Source organism: Diplotaxodon limnothrissa, linkage group LG15 (assembly GCF_057381915.1).
Source record: "Diplotaxodon limnothrissa isolate DT_005_m linkage group LG15, D_limnothrissa_male_GT1.1, whole genome shotgun sequence".
Taxonomy (NCBI): Eukaryota; Metazoa; Chordata; class Actinopteri; order Cichliformes; family Cichlidae; genus Diplotaxodon; species Diplotaxodon limnothrissa.
In genome coordinates this window covers 20,941,807-20,963,322 of record NC_140610.1, presented here as the reverse complement: position 1 = coordinate 20,963,322, position 21,516 = coordinate 20,941,807, and the positions used below count along the sequence as shown (strand labels likewise).

At 39.6% G+C, this 21,516-nt stretch overlaps 1 protein-coding gene across 1 annotated transcript in view; it reads right to left on the bottom strand.

Annotated features, from left to right (window-relative positions):
- The window catches only part of fam184ab (family with sequence similarity 184 member Ab), a 216,477-nt gene that overhangs the window by 110,201 nt on the left and 84,760 nt on the right, over positions 1 to 21,516 (bottom strand). The window contains exons 2-6 of the mRNA XM_085372694.1: positions 12,352 to 12,471; positions 9,498 to 9,656; positions 5,666 to 5,905; positions 5,267 to 5,350; positions 3,996 to 4,247 (exon numbers count right to left, since the gene is read on the bottom strand). Of these exons, the coding sequence (XP_085228820.1) occupies positions 3,996 to 4,247; positions 5,267 to 5,350; positions 5,666 to 5,905; positions 9,498 to 9,656; positions 12,352 to 12,471 (855 nt within the window). The remainder of the gene's footprint in view (positions 1 to 3,995; positions 4,248 to 5,266; positions 5,351 to 5,665; positions 5,906 to 9,497; positions 9,657 to 12,351; positions 12,472 to 21,516) is intronic.

The window sequence follows — 21,516 nt, the reverse complement described above, 5'->3', positions numbered from 1 at the left end:
GCAGCATCCTGACACCAACCGCAAGTGTCTCACACTGGTGTTAAGTCGATATTTGATGATACGGTTTCTCCACATGGCGTATGTGCCAGTACAGTAATTATGCCTCCGGAGACTTGGGAACATTTTGATTTAGTGCAGCATTTTAATTTTCAAGAGTCAAATTAATTTTGTGAAGGGTCTAAAAATGTGCCTCTACTTGCGCAAATGCTAGCAACTGTATAGGTATGCACAGTGACGAGACACAAGAGGTGTAAATCAAACCTGTGTTGCGAGCTTGTTAAGGTTAAATTAAAATCTATCATCCAACAATGAGCTCACAGCAGGACGTGAAGGATTAAAAGATCTGTTCACATACCGAGGCTGTTATTAAGAGATTATTATGATATTACTTTTACAACTCAATAACATTTCAGCTGCACAAAAGACAAAACCAGCAAAGGATCAAATAGTTTCCATCCTCTGATATCTGTTTTACCTTCTTACATCAGGTATCAACCGCTCTGCTTGTCGTTTCTTTATCTGGGTTGTAGTTAATTGCTCTGATAGCTAAAATTATTAACTCCACAGCCACCGCTGACCTCGATCCCAATTTCAGCATCACCAAGGAGGAGAGATCCCTTCCTGTCTTTGTCTGCAATCAGTGATAATTCCACATAAACTTCAGAGCGAGTCATCAAAACAAAACAGACCTACTTAGCCAATCCTCCCTGGAGCACATGTCAGCTTTATTTTCAACGGCGAAGATAATCACGGGCGTCGTCACTAAAGATCTTACAGAAGTCAGACACTAGAAAAAAAAAAATGACTTGGGAAATAAACACAGCACTGCTATTTTTGCTGTCATACCAAATAGAGACTTAGTGTGCTGGATATTTTGGGTAATTTGTAACAAATACAAAAAAAGTTACAACTTTGGCAATCCAAAAATCCGAAAGGAAGATAACCAATATTGCTTTAACCGGTTCTGTTAATAGGGGGCTTCATTTGCTCAGGCATAATGGATACATTTTGCCTATCAAATCACCAAATAATAGGAAATAGCTTGAATTCCTCTTTAAAAAAAAACGTAAGATCATCTTTAGCAGCAATAACTTGTAGGGTTTGTCATCGTGGAGGAATTTTGGCCTACTCTTCTTTGCAATGTTGCTTTAGTTCATCGAGGTTTGTGGTCCCACGATGGCATTTAAGTCAGAGGAGTGGACTTTGAAACCCTAAGACACGCTGCCCTATTCTCTAGAGAGAATCGGTAACACTTTAGTCTTTTTCTAATTGTACTGTCATGAACTTAACAAGCTAACTGAAGCCTGTAGCATCGTCTTTCTGTGATATTGTAAATCCTGAGTGTTACAACCTGACCCATAAGCTGCTACGCAAAAAAACTGACAACAGAGTTTATAAAACCCTTTAGTTATTTCAACTGATAAATATTAATAAAAGTTCCAATTTTTGGAAAGATGTTAATACTTCAGCCAGGAGAGTACAAAGTCTAGCAGAAAGTGGTTTGAGTCACAGCCACATTTAGCAGCTAATGTAAATCTCATAGCAGAAGAAGTCTATTTGAAAGCTTTTGTTTGGGAACTCTTAAGCATGCAGCTAAAATGTAATCCAAATCTAACTCAACTCTTAAGTGGCTTGCTGCCAACCTGCTGGATGCTGAAAGGGTAAGTCCATACAGAACCCACTGAAAGGGTAGCATGAGCTGCAAATGGGGAGTAAAACTGAATCCATTAACCTTACATCCATTAACCTGAGACACACAGTGATTCTAAAGTGGCTGTAGGTATACGTGAATCTGTCTGTGCTAGCTCTGTGATACTTTCACAGGAAGTCTTACTTATACAGCAGCAACAGGCCAGTATTAGCTGGTAACACTGTCAGATAACATCGTCCATCATATGTTGGTTAGACATCAGTGGGTAGAGAGACAGCAGTGTGCAGAAAGGCCCTGCTCATATGTCTGCTTAAACTGTCCTAGAATATATTTAATGGCACAGAAACAGCCAACCGTTTTAGAATAATGGGACAAATTACTTGTAGACTGTACGGTTAAGCATCTCAGTACACAGGTAGGCTGTGGAAACGCAGCACACTGTTTTTAATCATTTACTGTTCAGCAGCTTGGACATTTTTGATCTGCTCCTCCTCTAAATTACAGAGAGAAGACGAGCAGGGACACAAAGTTTAAATACAATCTTGCTGACATGTCATCATCCTAATGACTTAATCAGAATCAGAATCAGAATGCTTCAATAATCCCTAAGGAAATTATGTGGGTTACAGTTGCTCCAAGACAATAACGGTGACAGACTGAACTAATTAAACAATACAGTATATTACAAAGTTTAGAATATATGAGAAATAGCTGTAATATATACAAATAGCTCAATTACAAATATCGAGAATATTACAGAGATGAAAAGTATATGATTGACTGAACAACCTGGACTAGCAGCCAACTTGAAGCGTTAATTTGGCGAATGTTTCTATTTGCCTTAACAACTAAATGTTTTAACAAACACTCTCCTTTAAGGCACCCGCACACTGCATGATCCGGGGAATCTTATAAGTTCACTGCATGACACTATGCAACATGGATGTATTAAACTCAGGCAGGACACCAAGTTTGATGACATTATTTCCCTACAGAATCAGGGACTGGTCTGCAGTTTCTCTCCATGCTACCATCACTCTTACATCCTAGACCAGACCTCTTACGACACGTAGCTGAACCATTTTATCTGTGCTTCACTGTTTGAGATCAAGACACAAAGGAACCATCCTTCTATAAAGACAGCCCAGCATGGCTAAATGACATCCTCACCCAATTTAAAGCGAGCCTCCTGTTAGGATCCCTGGGTCTGTTCCCAGTGTTTGTGTTTTTTTTGAACTTTTGCATGTTGTATTTTGTTTTGAGAAGTGAGCTATGTTTCTAGTTCGTAGTCTTTTGTTAATTTAGTCAGTTCCCTTTCATGTCCTAGTCTCACCTGTGTATGTCCTTCGTAGGGTCCCCGGTGGGCATTCTCTCTCTGTGTCTCTACCATATGACTGTGTCAGTATCTCAGTGTTTGTGATTTCCTGTCTTATTTTGATAGTCATTGTCTCATGTGCAGTCTTGCTTCCCTTTCTTCATTATGTCTATTTTGCTCCAGCTGTGTTCTCATGTGTCTCCACTTCTTCTAATCACCCTCCTGTGTATATGCAGTATCTCCCTTTGTGCTTTGTCATGTTATGGTCCATTTATGCTACTGTTCTGTTTCCCAGGCTTAGTTTTTGAGTGTTTCTTTGCCCGAGTTAGTTTAAGCAGCTTGCATTTAGTTTCCTGTTTGGTTTTGTATTTTTGCTCATGTCTTGTTTACTTATCAGCTCATTAAAGAGCTCGCCTTTAGTTAAACTGCCTCCATGCCTACAATTTTGGGTCCTCCTTCACCACACCCTAACCCTTGATACCCTGTGAAAAAGTTCAGTTCCACCTTGCACTTGGTTGAAATGTATACAAGCACAGAATACAACCTGTTTAGGTTTCACTTCCCTACTTCAAGGAAATACCTGGCTTTAGTTGCTAATTGCTCTCCTATGTTCATCGTCAGTTCTTGTAGGAGCATTCAATAAAAAAAAAAAATCAAGCTGAAGGCCCTAAAACGGTGAGATCCCCTATTATTTGACCCATTAATATAAAAATATCATTTTTGAAATCTATGAATGTTAAATTAAGGCTCAGGCTCAGGTTGGACCGCTTGATGAACATCTACTCGTCATAATTTAATCTATAAAGTGACTATCCATATAGAAAGGAATACATTTATTGAATTTCTTCACACGGACCTTGTTCCCTGTTTTAATTTGAATCTATCTTTGATTACAGGCACAAAATCTTTGCAAGCTGTCTATAAAAAGAGACATCAGCTCACTTAAAACGACAGGATTTTCGGCTACTTCGCCTCCGTCCACCTTCTGTTGACTCATTTTTGGATGAGCAGGTGAGGGTTCACACTCACTTTGACGGTGCTCTCTGCAGTGTTAAGTGACGACTGCAGCTTGTAGGACCTCTCCCGGTTTTCCCGAGCCTCGTCCGACACCCTGGCCAGCTCGGCCCTCAGTTTTCCGAGGGTTTTCTGCAGCGCCGCCTCCTGAGTCTGAAACTCCCGTCGCAGCTCGGCCTCAGTGCGTTTCCATGCCAAGAGGTTGTCGGCGGTAAGCTGCTGGGTTCTCTTCATGGCCTCCAGCTCGCGCTCATAAAAGGCCTGAGCCTGGGGACAAACGCACACTTGTGAAAGTGTTCACCACTGCGGAAAAGATTTAAGCCAAAAACATGAAGGGTGTAAAACTAATTAATAAGCCTCAGTTTTCTCTTTTTAATGACAATGTGAATTTTATATCGAAAGGTCTAAAAACATTTAGAGCTGGAGCCAAAATTACTTTCCTGACAGTGTTTACTGCCGACGAGGATGCTTTTTTTTATTGAATTACTAGCATCTAAATGCAGTCCTTAAGTGCAGCTATGGCTTTTCCTGTACACAGATCTGCAGATAACAACCTTCACTTTCAGCAGCGTCAACACTATAGTGCCAACAAATTAAATTTTCAGGCCTTTTTTTAACTATTACTAATCCAAGGACATTTAGCACAGCCTGGAGTGAATCGATTCTGGAAATGCCAGATGAGACACTGTGTGTGCAAACCTTTTCTGCTTGAATCCTCTTGAATCCTTATTTTATTTAGGCTTATTTTTAAAAGATCGCACCTTTCAGTCTGGACTCAGTATTAGGTTTTTTGGGTTGGCTCTAGACAGAATTAGACTGTAGCAGTAGTGAGAGCAGGGAAGGAGAGTACACCCACGCTTTCCTGAAAACATTAATAAATAGAGTAAATAACAATGGACTTAAGAGTCTTAGAACATAGTGGTACCAGTTCTCCATCTACTGCAGGTTCTGGATAGAGTTGGCCCACTAACTTGGATCTCCAAAGTAAAACAAACACTACTGTATATTGTCCCTAGCAGCAGTTAAAGGGTTTGGAGGAGCGATACGAAGTGACTGAATAGCATCAAGGACATGTGAACAGTTTGGGAAGGGCAGACAATCACAACGAGAGCAAGAGAACTGGAAGTGGAAGGAAAACAAAACACACGGGTGGGGGGGGGACTAACACAGAAGGCATCTGAATAAAATACCCATATAATGCCCAATAAATGATTTATTAACTCATATTTGCTTACCAGTTTGTTTACCAATTATTAATGATGGTTATTATATTTAATGTACTGTACCTTGCTGAGTTTGGCCTCGTATTCCTCCACCAGTCTCTTCTTGTCCTGTTTCAGCTCCTCCACCCGCTCTGTCAGAGAATCAACCTGAACGTCCAACATGGAGACACAAAGAAACGGCACATTTCGAATTAAGTAGAGTCAGTTTATTTTAAAAAAAATTAAGCAACCAGAAGTCTCTGATGCTTTTGCTGTAGAGAGACGATTATAAATTACATTATAAAATGCATGTAGTCTATACTAGCGTTAAAATGTTGTATAAGGAAAGGCAAGGTAGAACAAAGAGTTGGAAACTTGGTAATTATCGCTGTCCCACTTTCTTTCTTCTTCCCTGTAGTGGTTTAGAGTTTGATGCTTTGGCTTTCAAGAGCTGCTCTACTTTTGCAGAAGCGAGTGTGTTACCTCGGCTTTATGGAGCTGTACCAGTTTCTCCTGGTCTTTGCTGTAGTTTGCGTTCTGGCTCTGGTGGCTGCGAAGAAGCTCCTGGATTTCCTGTCTGTGCTCAGCCTTGAGCTCTTCCAGCGCGGCCCTCTTCTCCTGCTCGAACTGGGCCTGTGCCTGGCTGAATGTACGCAGCTTCTCCTCAAAGGACCGTCGCATCTCCTCCACCTCCCTTGACATGGACACCACACGCTGCGTGTGCTGCCAAAGAAGACGGGAATGAAAGGCTGAGCCAACAGGGGAATTGATTTATGGGTTTTGTAGGCTTCTTACAGAGCGCGTGACTTTTCAAAAGGTCTAAGCCAGGCGGTGGTGTACTGGCTTGGGGGATTTTGACCTTCTGGCTGCCGACCTGGCTGCTCTAAATTAGCAGTAAAAAGCAGCAGACTAAACAGAAACAAAGTGTGTGAGCAGAAAATGCTCTGAAGGTCATTGTTCAAAAATGTCATCTAGTATTGACATAGGAAGTTATCATTCTGACAATGCCTCAATCCATTGATATTATATGTTATATTGATTAGCAGAAAAGTGGTCTCTAAGGTACCTGATCAGAAAAACACTAAACATTTTACGATAAAATCTTTAAGGCACATAACAACCATCTGTCAGGGGAAGATTTACTAATACGTTTTCATACCTTTCATTTAATTTGACTGCATTTCATTCTCTAAAGTAGCTAATTACACAATCAGCACCAACTAACTATTAGCCATAAATTTTCTAGTCTCAAAGGGTACAGAAGTAGCATATCAACCATGATAAAAGTAGGAGACACCCATGACTGACAGCTTGGACAGTTATCAGGGAAAAAAACACTCAGGGATAATAACACAAGCACAAACACAGACACACATCTGCATATTTGCCATCAGTACGGTGGCTCATTCTGCTGCACTGTGGCCTCACAGCAAGTGGGTTCCTGGTTCAAATCATTCCTCCAGGAGACCTGGCTTCTCCTGCCGCCAAAACATGCTAGGATAATGCTCCCCTCGCTGTGCCCTTGACCAGAATAAGGCCTTACAGGTGCCCACCGCTGCTAATAATGAATATGGGTTAATATGTGGAGACTACAGCCTTTGGGTGTTTGCATTTTATTTCTTTGAGCGTCACTCTAAATCAGGGATGTCATTTTATTTAATGGGCTAGATCAGTAAAACCACTGCATAATAACATGTGGTGAAATATCCATTTCCAAAACACATGATGAACATCCTCAGATCATTTTAACAGTATGTCTTATTGCATATGTGCTGTAAATAAGTGAATCTAGAAAATGCAAAAGTAACTTTAACTTTGTTCTGGAGGTAGTTCAATGCCTGTTTTGGGTTGTTGTGTCGGAAAAGTGATGACCCAGACCTGTTTTACTGCCTTTTAAAAACCTGACATATCCTTCTTTATTCACAAGTCCATCCATCTTGACGAGATTCCTAGATCCAGATGTAGCGAAGCTTCCCCACGGCATGATACTCCCGACACACTGTTCTAACTCTAACCCTCATTAGCCACTGGTCTGGAGTCTTTAAACATATCAGTAGTTTTCTTTCCTTCCAGGCTTGTTCTATATTTGTGTTTCTCTGATTCTGTGGATGATACTTCTCAATCCTCTTTTTGTCTGTACAAGTATCAGTCCATTTACCAAACAGTCCAGATGTGTTGTGAGATGATGTATATTGTACTGATAACTGTCCGTACAAGTGTCTTACTTTTCAAAGCCATCCAGTGGGCTTTGGTGGCCTGGTTCAGGCCCCAGGCTGCTTTGTTTGACATCCCTGCTCTAAATCATAAATTCCTGCATATAGTCAATTTTTCTTTATTCCTGCCTTTGCATCTTTTTATCAGAGAGCTGCACACACTCCATAAATCTATATAATGATGTTCATTTGGTCAGCTATTGTTAGAGATTAGTTACACGCTTCACTGTCCTCCCAGGTCATATACAAGCATATACATGGGGATGATTTCATACACACTGGCTTGCTCATAAACTTATAAACAACAAAGCAGAGGCAATTTACAGCATAGCAATAAGAGAGGTACTCCTCTCCTACTTACACGAGGTGCGGAAAAAAAACACGAATTTAAATTATATCTCTTTATGTGTCTTAGCAGGACTGGATTGTTATTGGATATCGAAGAAACTAGATGTGATTGCATCCGAGAGGCAGCCAGATCCAGCTGTTCAATACATCCTGCATTTGACTTGCAATCCAGGCAGATGTGAAGAAGATGAGTGCATGTATCTCTCTAAGACTTCAATGCAATGTTCACTTCTCCCAGCTGTTATTGTGTCAAACAGTCTGTGGTCTGTCTATTGTTACTGTAATCCTAACAGGCAGATCTACTTTGGAATAGTACCAGAATAACACCAGTTGTTCCTCGAGTTTAATTAACAGAACAGACATTGCCAGCTTCTGAATCTGAAAATGAAAGACTATAGAAAAGGTGCACTGGGTGCTTACAGCATGTCTGTGATCTCTGGTCATTGTAATCATCTGTTTTGATATTTATATTTTAGTTGCAAGCCTCTATTTAAGGCTGTGTCCAAAAAAGTTGGCACTAATACGTCTGTATTTTTACTCAAATAACTGTATATAAAAGATGGATGCACCGTGCACCCACTGTGGCATCACCCACTGGTTAGTGAGGTCCTGCTGAATCGTTTTGCTCTCACCATCTTGGTGTTTTAAAATGGGAGATATTAGGCAGGGTTTTGATAACTGAGAAATATTGTATATACCTGAGCTGCAGCAAACCCTACCCTCCTTTTTCACTGTGATGAGGATCCTAATTTACAAAATGAACTTCATGTTTTATTCATCTAACGAGACCATAAACTCATGTTGTAGATCGAGTAAGCCGAGGGCTTTTTTTCCATCAACTCAACTTGTGCCCATTGCACGACATTACAAAGAATGCTGGTTCTGGACACTAAGCTACATCTAAGAGTAGTTTTATTTTGTAGTATTGCTGCCTTCACTAAAGTAAAGAATCTAAATCCTTCCTCTGCTGCTTTCCATGTATTTTCGTATATTAAGGCTTAAGGCAATCGACAAGAACCTGAAAATTGTGCCTCCCATTTCCTAGGCTAATATTCAAAGCTGCATTTTCTGATTTCCCCCATGCGCTTCGCTCTGATGGGTTCTTGGCCTTTCCTGTGGCAACACATTCAAAGGTTAGACCAAGCCAAGTTCTCTCTTTTATGTCTCTCCCGCTCTCTGATCCAACTTTTCCTTTGTCTCACCATGAGCACAACTCCTCTTTTAACTAGATGACCCAGGCCTCCTTGTTTCCTGTTTCTCTGCAAGGCCCTGCTCACATCTTAGTAAAATCAAAAATGGAGTTATAGTGGGCCAAATCATTCTCAATAAATCATCATCTCACATTCTTATGGGGGAGTTTCTTCTGGTTGACTTGTTTTAAAGAAACCTACTAAAATGTGCAAGAAAATCTGTTAAGTGATGGCATGACGTTGGTGTTTCCAGGTAAACGGAGCTCATTCTAGTCATCATGTAGCTGGATTAACTCGTGGATATACGTGACTAAATTTAAAAATGTATTGAATAATATCTGGACTCTATTTACAGACTCCTTGAAAAAAGAAATGAAAATGAGGCCTGAATGAACCCTGACCGCTCACAGCAATCTGAGGCAGTTGATGCAGACAAAGAGAGACTCTCCACTTCACAGCAGGACAGAGAAACAGACTTAATAGCGATTACCTGCAGCTGTGAGTGCAGACACAGGTGCCTCTTGCCTCCAGCACACACAGACATCACATCACTCTTCCATTTACCTGAGCCTCAGTGCAGAGCTGCATGTCTTCCACCCTCTGACGGTAGCTCTCGAACTCGGCCAGGGCCTGCCTCTTCATCCTCTCGTGGAGTTCCATTGACTCCTCCAGAGACTGGATCCGCTTCTTCAGGTCCATCTCATCGCTGATCTTGCTCTTGTACTGTGACAAACATTTAAAGTTCAGTGAAGTGCTCGCTATCATCCAAATCTAGCATTTTAATGACAGCATGTGTGGAGATGCTTACTCTGTGATTGACAAGGCACAATATGTCGTACACTTCATATCCTCCAAAACTTGATCATTTTGAGATATTATGGGACATAAATTGCATACAAACACCGGTAAATAACCATCCTGGATTTCAGCTTTAATTAAAATTACTTTAAAAGATTGGCTGATGCGCACAGAATTTAAATTAGGCTTTGATTTTCCTCATTATGACAACAAATGAAAGTGAAAATTAAAAGATTAAATAGGTACATCCAATTCGGCTAAATTAATTAAATTTGCATTCAAAGCACACCAGTAAACACTGCCTCCAGGGAAACTTAATAGAGAAGCAGAGTGAGGCGATGTCTGCGTATTCAAGTTTAGCTGATCGAGGTTGGTCACATTACTCACAGAGAAGCATCGTCATTGAGGCATTGTCATCAAGAGTAATGACGTGACATATAGGCCTAAATAATTAATATTCACGTGATTCATAATTGATGACTTCATTTCAAATGTGGTCTGAGCTCACCGGTGATCACAGTGCAGCGCTCCTGATGTATTTTAGCTACATCATCAGCTGTATGTGATTTTATAATGATGTCTGTTTTCTGTTGAAATCTATTATAAAGTTGACTTTAGTTCCTCTTCAGCCTTTTGTCCACCTATTATTATTACTGTTATTATATTTATTATATCATTGCGTCTAATTTTATTACGCTTTATTTCATTTTTAATTGCTGTAACAAAGGACTTTCCCACCTTTTATGATAAATAAAGTAGATCTTATCTTAATCTTATCTTTTAGGTCAAAATGAACAAAGGCCTATGAGAACAGCTTCTCTTTACACCTGTGATACATTTCTATTATCGAAATTTCGAAAATAGGCTTTGCTTACATAATATTCATTCTCCTCCTTTTATATTACCTCTAAAGAGTCAGATGTAGACGTTTAGATTCAGTACGACTTCGCCCTGGGTTGCATTACATTATATCAGCACATGCAGACATCTTTGTTCTCCTGGATACTGAGTGCTTGCTACAATACATGTCTCAGCAGTGGTCCTGAGACTCCTGAAACGCCTTTCTGCATGGATGAACCTGGTCTAACGAGATTCCCACAACGCCGTCTTCTCTCTTTTATTTTATCTGCATTCCCCAAGTCTGCATGTTACTAAAAAGCCAAACACTGTGTTAGATCCCAGTTACCCCGTACAGGAGGTCTGGATTGGGGTCTGAGTCTGAGTTTCTGATCCTATGAGTATACTATGAGTATACAACAGTGGGTTATTCAGAAACCATTGGCAAGGAGACTCCTAGATCTAAAAGCCTGATATCTTGTAAGCTTCTACTTGATTCATAATATGAACTTAATATGAATGGACAGCACTGTAACAGCAGTTTTGCTCTTAAACCACTTCCTTGTATTGTGGACAGGAGCAAAAGCCCCCCGACATGTCATGAAAACAGCACGAAATATTGTTGGCACAGAAACAACATCTCTAGATCACTGGCTGTGTGAAGAGGACCAAGCAAATCATCAAAGACATTGCAGACCCTGGACACAATTTGTTTAAGCTCCTACCATCAGGCAGACATTTTCAAACAATCCACAAACAAACGGATTGAACTGCAGCTTTTACTAAAGCCCCAACTCAAACATCTCCTCTGTCTGAAAACTAAATGTATGTACAGCTTTACTACTACTACATGTACTATACTTATATCCTCACTAACTGTCCAATTATAGACCTGATTGTTCAGCATTATATATTTCTTATCTCACAACTTGGGAGTAATTTTGAATTGAATAATTGAATTTTAGTGTAATGGTCACTGAGATACTGGATGAAAGGAATAATCATTCAAATCCATTGAAAAGTGCTCAAAAAAACTCCAAGAAAAGCTTTAAAAAGATTTTCCCCCATAAAGCTGTACTTCTGCTATGCATACGTACATATCGTGACTTTTGAAATGGTTGTGAAACTCTAATGTGGGCATGCATCTGTGCAATGACATGATTGATTTAACCATTTCCTGTTTCAAATGTTGTATGGCTCTTTGGGGATGAGATCGCCATCTTTAGCGTTTCATAATTCTCTAAAACCAAGTACACCCTCACTGCTTCCATAGGAATTAAGTGGGTAAGTAGCAGCCAGGAGATGCTAATCAAATGCTTGATTAATTAATCATCAACAAGTGTGAGCACCTCTGTAACACCACTAATCAGAGAAATTGCAAAAAAAAACCCAAAAAACCCCAAGAGCTACATCTCAGACTCCTAATCTGACATATAGCTCTACATCTCAATTAACATTTATCATGCTAACTGAGGCCTGTGCTTCTTTCAGATGCTCCCTTATTAGCAACGCATCTCCACAGAAGAGGGATCCGCATATTTGATTTAGCACAAATTTTTATGCTTGATGCCCTTTGTGACACAACTCTAAATCATTTGCCAGGGATCTCTTGCACATTAGGTCAATGTGTTAACCACTACACAAAGATGAATATGCATGATTAGTTTGGAAGGGCTGCCAGGAGAAAGTCTGTTCTGTATAAAAGGAATATGGGACCATGCCTAGATGTGCACAGTTCTAAAGAACCTAATAAATTTAAAGTAAGACAGACACACACACAAACCTGGAGTATCTTCTCCCTGGTCTCAGAAAGAATCTGCTGCACCTCCTCTTCATGAGCCTCCTTAAGAGTAGCGATGGCTGCCTCGTGTTCATCATTTTTCGTGTTCAGTGCATAGATAACCTGCAACAGAGGGAAGAAACACATTAGATAATGTACAGGATCATAATAAAGATTTAATACAATATTGATATGGTTTTTGTTTTTTTTACACCTGACTAGACAATTAACAGCAGTATTCAGCTAACATGCTAGGACTGCTATGCTGGGCATATTGTGTTAAAATATTAATACGGGAGCTAGCAGCAGGACATCAAAGCATGAGGATAAAGTAAAGAAACATGAGAGCGGAATAATAAATCTGTAAGATGAAAAGGAAAGGTGATATTGATGTTTTGAGCATGAAGCTCCCAACGCGGTTCAAGGAGAGAAAGAACTTCTCATACAATATTTTTACAATCAAGTCCAATGAAGTCTTTATGAAGAACAGCTGGTACTTAGTGCAAACTTGGTGTTATAGACAAGGTGTTTGAAGCATCCACTATAATGTTCAACCATCACCCTAAATCAATGAAAAGAAAATTTTTCACAATTTTGAGAAGTCGAGTTGGATGAGGAGTCCTCACGGGGTTTGTCCTTAAATGCCTTTTTGCCTTTTAACCAAAGGAAAAAAAATCACCAGGACTGTGATAAAAATATGCGTGCTTAATTTTCCAAAGCTGGCAAATACTTCACGTTTATAAGATGGCCAAACCCTCGCCAGTTACTCTCCGAGTGACGCAAACCGAACTCTACTATTCAGCTGCAAAATAAAAGATTCACCTTAATGCTGCAATCAACACATTTGAAAGGACAAAACTTTTGCTTTGAAGGCGAGCATTCTCCACTTCCTGTTTGCACTGTAAACACACACGTTGCACTTGTTATAGTTTCACTGAGGAGTGAAACTATAACAAGAGGAGATTTTGGTGCAGCACTATATATTTCATTGCAACCTCCAGCAACAAGTTGAAACCAGAAACCAGTTGCAGACTGGTCTCAAGACCTGTGAACCCTAAAGACCTAATGTGAGCCACAACAGTTATAGTGTCATGTTCAGGCCATTATAAAATACACTTAAAAAACAAAAAACAAAAAGCAAATTCAAGATTATCTGCCATACTACCAATATTTGTTGTGGTTTACTGAAACGATTAATGGTGAGACAATTTGCTGAATTTTTGCTGGTTTGCTGGAAGCTTTTCTGGGAACGCAGACCAGACTGACCAGACATGATGAAGAACTTAATAAGAACTTAATGCAATTCTAACTTCATATTTTGGCCTCAGTTTGATAGTCCTGCTGTAGCATAAATATTTCTAATGCTACTGACATACAATTAGTAGAGATGAACTGTGGTACTGTATATAGCTGCTATAAAGCTGCTAAAACCTCCTATTCCATTGCTTAATGTTTCTAATAACTCAGAAGTATCAGTGATCTCTTAAGGATAAGCTATGAATTTCACATAGCCTTACTTACTTAAATAGTAGATATTAATGTTTCATATATAACTGACAGTAAATCTTGCAAGTCTTCACCTTTACAAGAGAAACATCAACATACTATGGATTTTTTTGCTATATCTTCTCCATATCTGATGCCTTGCAGTGATGAATTAGAAATTGGTTGACGCTGTGTATTGCTGGGGATAAAAATAACACAAGCAAACTGTTGTGCATGAGATTGACCTTTAAATCTGTCCAAAAATACATGCGGCCATCCAATAATTTGACAGTGCTGTGATCCTCTGCTCAGAGCAGAATGAGAGGGAGAGGACAGAAATGGGTTCCATGGGTTTCCACATGAAAAACCGTGAGACACCCGTCCTCTGCTTCTCTCCCTGCCGTGAGAAACAAAGCTCTGCGTTGCCTCTTTGAAAAACCAAGTCAATAATTCAGCACATTGAACTGTGTTTGGGTGCTAAAGAGCCTTTGTTTACTTGGGCCAAAGTCCATCAATAGAATTGGAAAAGAGTGCAGAGGAAAAAATTAGAGAAAGAAAAGGAGGAAAAAGCTTTCACTGACACTAGACACCCACTTTTTATTCTTTGCCATGCCTTACTGGGAGAAGAAATGTAGTGCATGTAGCTTGACAAGTGCTGATGTCTTTGAGATTTTCATTGTTTATTCCCCACACACTCACCCTGTTTTTGCTGACAGCTGCAGAGCGGTGCAATGAGAGAAATAAGTCACTTTATAATCAAAGACATACTCAGGCGTGGGATGAAGCCTCTCATTTGATTTTGTAAACCACTGAAGTTGAACAGGACTGTCCAGCTTTCGTTTGGCCAAAAATCCAACTTTATCACCTCGTTTTGACTCAAATTATTGTTGTACAAGATTGGTTGTGTTGTTCTCTTTTGATTTTCAGTGTAAAGGTATTAATTTAGGAACACTTCACATTGCAGCTAAAGCTTAAATATTAAGGCCCTTTTATTTAATTAAACTGTTAATAAGTGTGCAATGAAACATTCGATTAACTTGTTTATATTTTAGATACCTCAGCTGCAAATAAGCCTAGTTCATGTCTAATTAAAAACAAGAAAAAAGTGTTTATTAATTCTATAAAGCAACGAATAATAGTAATAAAGGTTTAACTGTGGAAAAAGAGCCATTAATGTGAAGTTACATTAGTGTATGAGGTTTATTTACATTATAAGAAACTCTAATAAGTTTCTTAAACAGTTGTGTTGGTAAATGCTTAATCTAATGTTTATAATACTATTATTACTGTTTATACAACCTTATTAGCACATAGTATATCTTAATACATGCAATAGATATGAACTAACATTTATTACATGGATTTTGACATCATGCATTACCATTTACTGTCCTGGCAATAATAAGATGCCAATAAGACATTATGCTAATGATCCTGTAAAACTGCTCTATGGCTGTGCAATTAACTAAAATTTTGTTTCAATTTCTATTTTGGTTTCTACCAGTTACTAAAATGAGATTATCAAAATCACACAGTTACTATGTCAGATTCTGTTTTAAAATAATCATCTTGTTTTGCTTCCAGTACATCACTTTTCTGTACATTTGATCGGACACATTTATTCACTTCAATTATAGTAAAAGTTCATAGAAATCCACTTAAATAAAAATGGAAAATAAAAGTGCCTTAAATCATCAGTACTGAAAAAGTAATTATGATTTTGGCCATAATCAAGCAGCCACAGACTGGTTTTAGGTTCAATTTCAAGAAGAAGAAGAGCTTTCCCTCCTCTTTAACGTCTCTCTCCCCTGCAGGTTGTAGCAGCTTTAGCTCATCTCAAACCAAAAAGAGGTAACTTTAATAAAACTGACCCAGGTCTGTGGAAAAACTCATTTTAAGTAGGAGTTCAAGAACGTGACAAATAAGTACTATCTTTGCTAAACGTTTATGATTGCCATGGTCTAGCAGGCCATGTGTGTTTAGTAGCTGACTTAAAGGAAGTGATGTGTGTGAGGTTTTGGTCTGTCTTTAGTCTTTAATAGGATTTACATTTAATGGAAATCCAGCTACTGTCATGGTCCCCGTGCCTGCCCAGCCGGCCTCACAAGGCTACACTTGTGTTTTTTCTCTCTTTCTCCCCCTATCTCTCTGCCTGGGCGGAGCTCACAGCTGGCTCCCGCCCTTGGCTCTCACAGCTGTTGGCGATCAGCTGATTATCCGTCTTCTATTTGAGGCTGGGTCACAGATCCTCTCATCGCGGGATGATTGCGCTACTGACGTTAGTCTACCTTTCCAGCTCCCGTGGTCTTACACCTTTATGCCTTCGTGATTTGTGATTGATGTCTCCCTTTCCCTGTTCCAGCTTATCTTCCCGGACCTGTGACCTCCCCGCGGTACGAACGTGTGTGAGGACGTGAGCGAGCGTGAGAGAGAGAGAGCCTTCCCCTAATCCCCTGGAACCCTGAATTTCCCGTCACTGTATATATTATTGCACGGGTGTGTAAATAAATCGTGTTCTGAGACATCAACCTGCTCTGCGCTTGAGTCCCTGCTTTCAGCTCGTGACAGCTACAGCTAGACTTGGACTTTAAAAAAATGCCAGTATAGATAATTCATAGTGGTGTCAGAGAACAGGCCAGGGGATCACTAAAGTCAGCAGAACTGGTCCCCTGATGCTCATGAATGTTTATCCAAAATTTATAGCTGTTGACATATTTAAGTATTTCAAGCTGTTACAGCCATATGACTATGTTCCTCCCCCTTGTTGTCCACTCTTTCTTGTAGGCCAATTAGTGCCTACTGTGTACTTGTTCTTCATCCCAGCTTCCTCTGCTTCTTGGGCAGGTGTCCCAGTCCAAGGCTCTAATACTAATTACAGCGGCTGACTCAAAAGAGCTGCCAGTTTGTCATTTGAGATAGCAGTGATTTAAAGTGAGGAGTCTGCCCCGTGTCTCCTTGTTTGTAGCGTTGTTGTTTGGTAATCTGGTTAACACTGAATGTACCTTAGAGGCTTTTGTGTTCTGCTTCAGATGTGCTTGCTTTATAGTGCTTTAACTCTGTAACCGGAGACACTTATCTGAGTGTGGAGACTGTTTTATCTGTTTACAGTTAGAATTTCTAACTTTTTTGTTCATTTTTGTCTCCTGTGCTGTTTTATTTCAATTTACCCATTAATAGAATAGAATAGAATAGAATAGAATAGCTCTTTACTGTCACTGTTACAAGAACAATGAAAGGCAATTTCCCTGACCTCCACACATCTCTCCATGTGTGTGAAATAAACAATAGCGTTAGTATTTACAAAATAACACAGACAAATTTACATTTACACAAGTAAGATATACATGGACCTGCAAATATCTTTTGTTTGTGACTGTACCTTCTCCTTCTGTGGTCAAAAGATTGACTAACATCAGTACACCCATGCAATCCATCCACACACACACACACACACACACACACACACACACACACACACACACACACACACACACACACACACACAGCCTAGTTTATGTATACAGGGTAGTTTTATCCAAGAATCAAATCAAATCAAATCACTTTTATTGTCACATCACATGTGCAGGCACACTGGCACAGCACATGCGAGTGAAATTCTTGTGTGCGAGCCCCACAAGCAACAGAGATGTGCAAACACAACAACACAAACGAGCAAAATACAAGAATGGCCAACCTGAAACTAATAAATATATGTACAATATATAATAGTGTATGCATTTCTGGATGTGTATACTAAATATTTTCCTACGTGTGTGTGTGTGTGTGTGTGTGTGTGTGTGTGTGTGTGTGTGTGTGTGTGTGTATACACATTTTTACAAATTAAATAGTAAAAAAATAAAATAAAATAATAATAATAATAATAATAATAATAAAATATATAAAATATACAGAGTTGAATATGTGCAAAACAAGTGGCATTTATATACAGTGTGGAGTGCATAATGTTGAAAGAAGAATTACAGCCCATGTTTTCCTTTGGACCTCTCACTGTAAGTCTCCTTCACTGTGTTCACAAATGAGCAATGAAGCACCAAAGATCAGAGACAAACTGCAGAGAGGAAAATAAGGCCAAGAAAAATTTGGTTTGCTCCAAAATAAAACATCTTTTCCTCATCAACACGCCTAAATTATTCAGCTCGGCTCAGCAGCTCATCAGCTTAGGAAGCGAACGAAGCGAACGTAACGGTTAGACGAGCTAAAATCTCCATCAGAGTCATCAGCACACTTCTGCAGATGAAATGCACTAATCATGATGCTGTTGGGCCTGCACACACACACACACACACACACACACACACACACACACACACACACACACACACACACACACACACACCAGCATAAATTGTCAAGTTCCTGATGAGCCAATGAGCCCATGTCCAAACTCATCATGATAATTTGCCTGACAAATGGTCAGAGGCAGAGATGTGGAGGCAGAGACTATTGTGTGCGTGTTTGTATGCGTTAGCACCCACAACAATGACAAGTGCAGCCTGGGAGATAAAGCCTGCAAATATTGCCGTCATTGTCACCCACGGACACTGAACAGTGTGTGCCAGTAAAAGACATTCTTCTAAAGGTTATTGCAGATATGAGCCAATATCTTCTGCCAGTGCTGATCTATGTAAAGAGTTTCTGTAGATCAGCACCGTCTGAGAAAATTTGGGTTAATTTTAGTATTACACAGCATATATTCAGCATTAGATGAAGACCCATCCTGCCTGGTGCCTCTGTGAGAGCATCGGTATACACAATTTAAGGGACTTTCTCAGCCCTAACTGATCCTCTCAGACAGCGTTTTCCCCCAAAACGTGCTCTCGGTAAGGCAGTACATAGCTTTAACTAAAGTCCTGCCTTAAGGCGGAATTACAATTCTCTGTCAAGGTGTTGTGAGGTTACCCTTCAGGTATATACAGGGATCAGCTTAAGATTTAACCCAATGAACTGCCAGAGCACTGTCTGTGAAATGCAATATCATTCATTTATTTTATGTATTGTAGGTATGAAATATATTTTGGTATTCATGTGATGGAGAATCACACCAAGGACACTTTGGTAACAGCTTGTCTAGATTCTAGATAGTAAAACACGTTTGTGCATATTTAGTGATAATTTCAACTTGGTAAATTAAACATCACTAAAATGACCATGTTCCAATTTTTGTAATCACATTGATCACAAGTTTTCTAAAGGACATTGTTCCAGAAGTCTTATGGTTTGCTCGGATGCAACTTTGCAGACCATCCATGTTCCTTTTAGAAGAAAGAAGAGAAGAAGCTTTCTCCTGGCAACACCCCCAAACAAGCTGCACTTGTTCCGACTTTTTCTAATTGTACTCTGACAAACTTCAACATTTAACATGCTAACTGAGGGTGTTAGACTCAAAGATATAGCTCTTAAATTATTTAGGCTGTCCAGTCCTGTATGTTAACACACTCATGAATGCTTCAGACCAGCATACTGCCAAAAGATCTTTTTAGTGGTGTAGAAACACAAACATTTTAGAAATCTTGTCAAAAAAATTTGTAAAGCTAAAACATATTTATTGTTATTGAGCCGAGACACTGGACTTCACACAGAAAGACCCCAGCCAGATGGTGGATTTAAACTCAGGACCTTCTTGCTGTGAGATGACACTACTAACCACCACACCACCATGAACAGTGAGAACAAACCACAGATTAAAACCACAAGAATGAGTCACAAGACATAAACGAATGTAAACAGGTACAGGTACTAAATTCATCAGAGAAAGTACTGTCAGCTATTAGAGTCTCAATTTAAACCTTTTTCCAGCAGTTAAATTTGAGATTCATGTGTTTTATGACAAAAGGCCACTGTTAAGATTTTCTTTTGGTATACAATACAATGAATGCTACCCTCAGCCTAAACTACAAGCTCTTTTTTACACTTGAATAAAGTGCTACGAATTCATCCATCTAAGGTGTGAGCGTGAGAGAAAGAGGGAGTGAACGTGTTTGCACGGTACCAGAGATCTTTTCTCATCTCCGCCGATCGATCAGTTCATGTCCTTGGAGGAGTTTGCTTAAATGACAGTGATACCAGGCCAATCGATAAGGCGACAGCAAAATGCTGCAAATTTTGTCTGTCAGCTGGGAGAAAGTCACTGCTGAGAAACTCGCTAGGACTTCGACCAGACGCGCTACGGCTGAGTCTCTGCCTGCTGCTCGGTGAAATATGACTCAGCTGCCAAAAGCTGGGAAAAGCTGGGAAAATAGGACTGTCTAAAATGAAAGTTTCCTCTCCTCACTCTTACTTAGTTTCTAACCCCCGGTTATTTCTATTTGCTTTTATGTTATTCACTCGACACAAACCAGCTGCAGTGTATAAGCTTCATAGCAATGCTGAAGATACGTAAACTTGTTTTCTTGTCTCCGTTTAATTTTTTCTACTTGAGGTGTTTACTCGTCTGCAGGAATAATGTCAGATTTACTTTGCGTGGTGCTCCAGACATGCTATCATCAATGTAAGCTTCGGAAAGTAGCGTGGATAAACAAACTAAACGATGTCAAAATATATTAAATTAATGTTAAAATATACAAACACAACAACAAACACAGAACGTTATTTTAGCTTCACACAGAGCAGTAAAGGTTTCTGTCAATACCATAAGGACAGCTTAAGCTGCTTTCAGTAGAAATGATTATATGTGATATTTTGTTTGATATATTTTATGAACATTGAAGTAGTTTCAAAAGCCTCGTCACCTCATTCTCGAGTTATGGGATTTATAAATTTGGGTGTCCACGCTGCTAACAATACTCCATTAGCCTTTCACGGCTGAGGGGTAAAAAGGATGCACACAGCTTTTGGGTCTAAAAAATTAAACCAACTTGGGAGTGCCTAGAACCTGCATTGTCTTTAATGGCCATCGAGGGGTGCTAAATGTACTTTGGGTCCTATAGAAGTCTATAGAAAATAAGCCGTCTGACACTTTCCTGATGACGGTCGAGTGCTCAAGACTCAGTTTTAGTCATACTGAACAAAAAAAACGAAAACATTAAATCTTGGTCGTACTGTGTATCTGGGGTATGCTCACTACGCTCACCACTGAATTGTGATTGCCAAGCCATCAGGAAATGAGCGTGTGGTTTCACGGTCAGAACAGCCCTGCTCTCACCACAGTGGATAATACTGGCATCACTATATCTACATCTGATGTAATATCTATCATCTTTTTTTTCTTTTTTTTTCAGATCGATCATCTGACGTCAAGATTCATGGGCTGGACAACACTCATTACACTTTAAATTCAATCGTTTTATTTCAAATGCACACCTATAAAAACTGTGACTGCACCTTGCACCTTGAGATGCATGCATGAATGTCATGTTGAAAAAAATCTGCCCACAAACCAGTAAACCCCTTGCACTTGATATTGCCTTTGGGGAAGTTATAGTAGCTGCAGTGGTTGTGTCCAGGATGCACATATTGCCATGACACACACACACACACACATATATACACACACCAATTTAATGACTGCAATGCCACTTTTTAAAGAGTTTAGATTTTCCAAAGTCAGACTGAGATTCAGGGAGTGCAAAGTTTAAAAGTGTCCCCACAATTAAAACTCAGACAATAAGAACTCTGAAGAAAAAAAAATCAAAATTTCATTGGACCAACAGCAGCTGGAGGCAA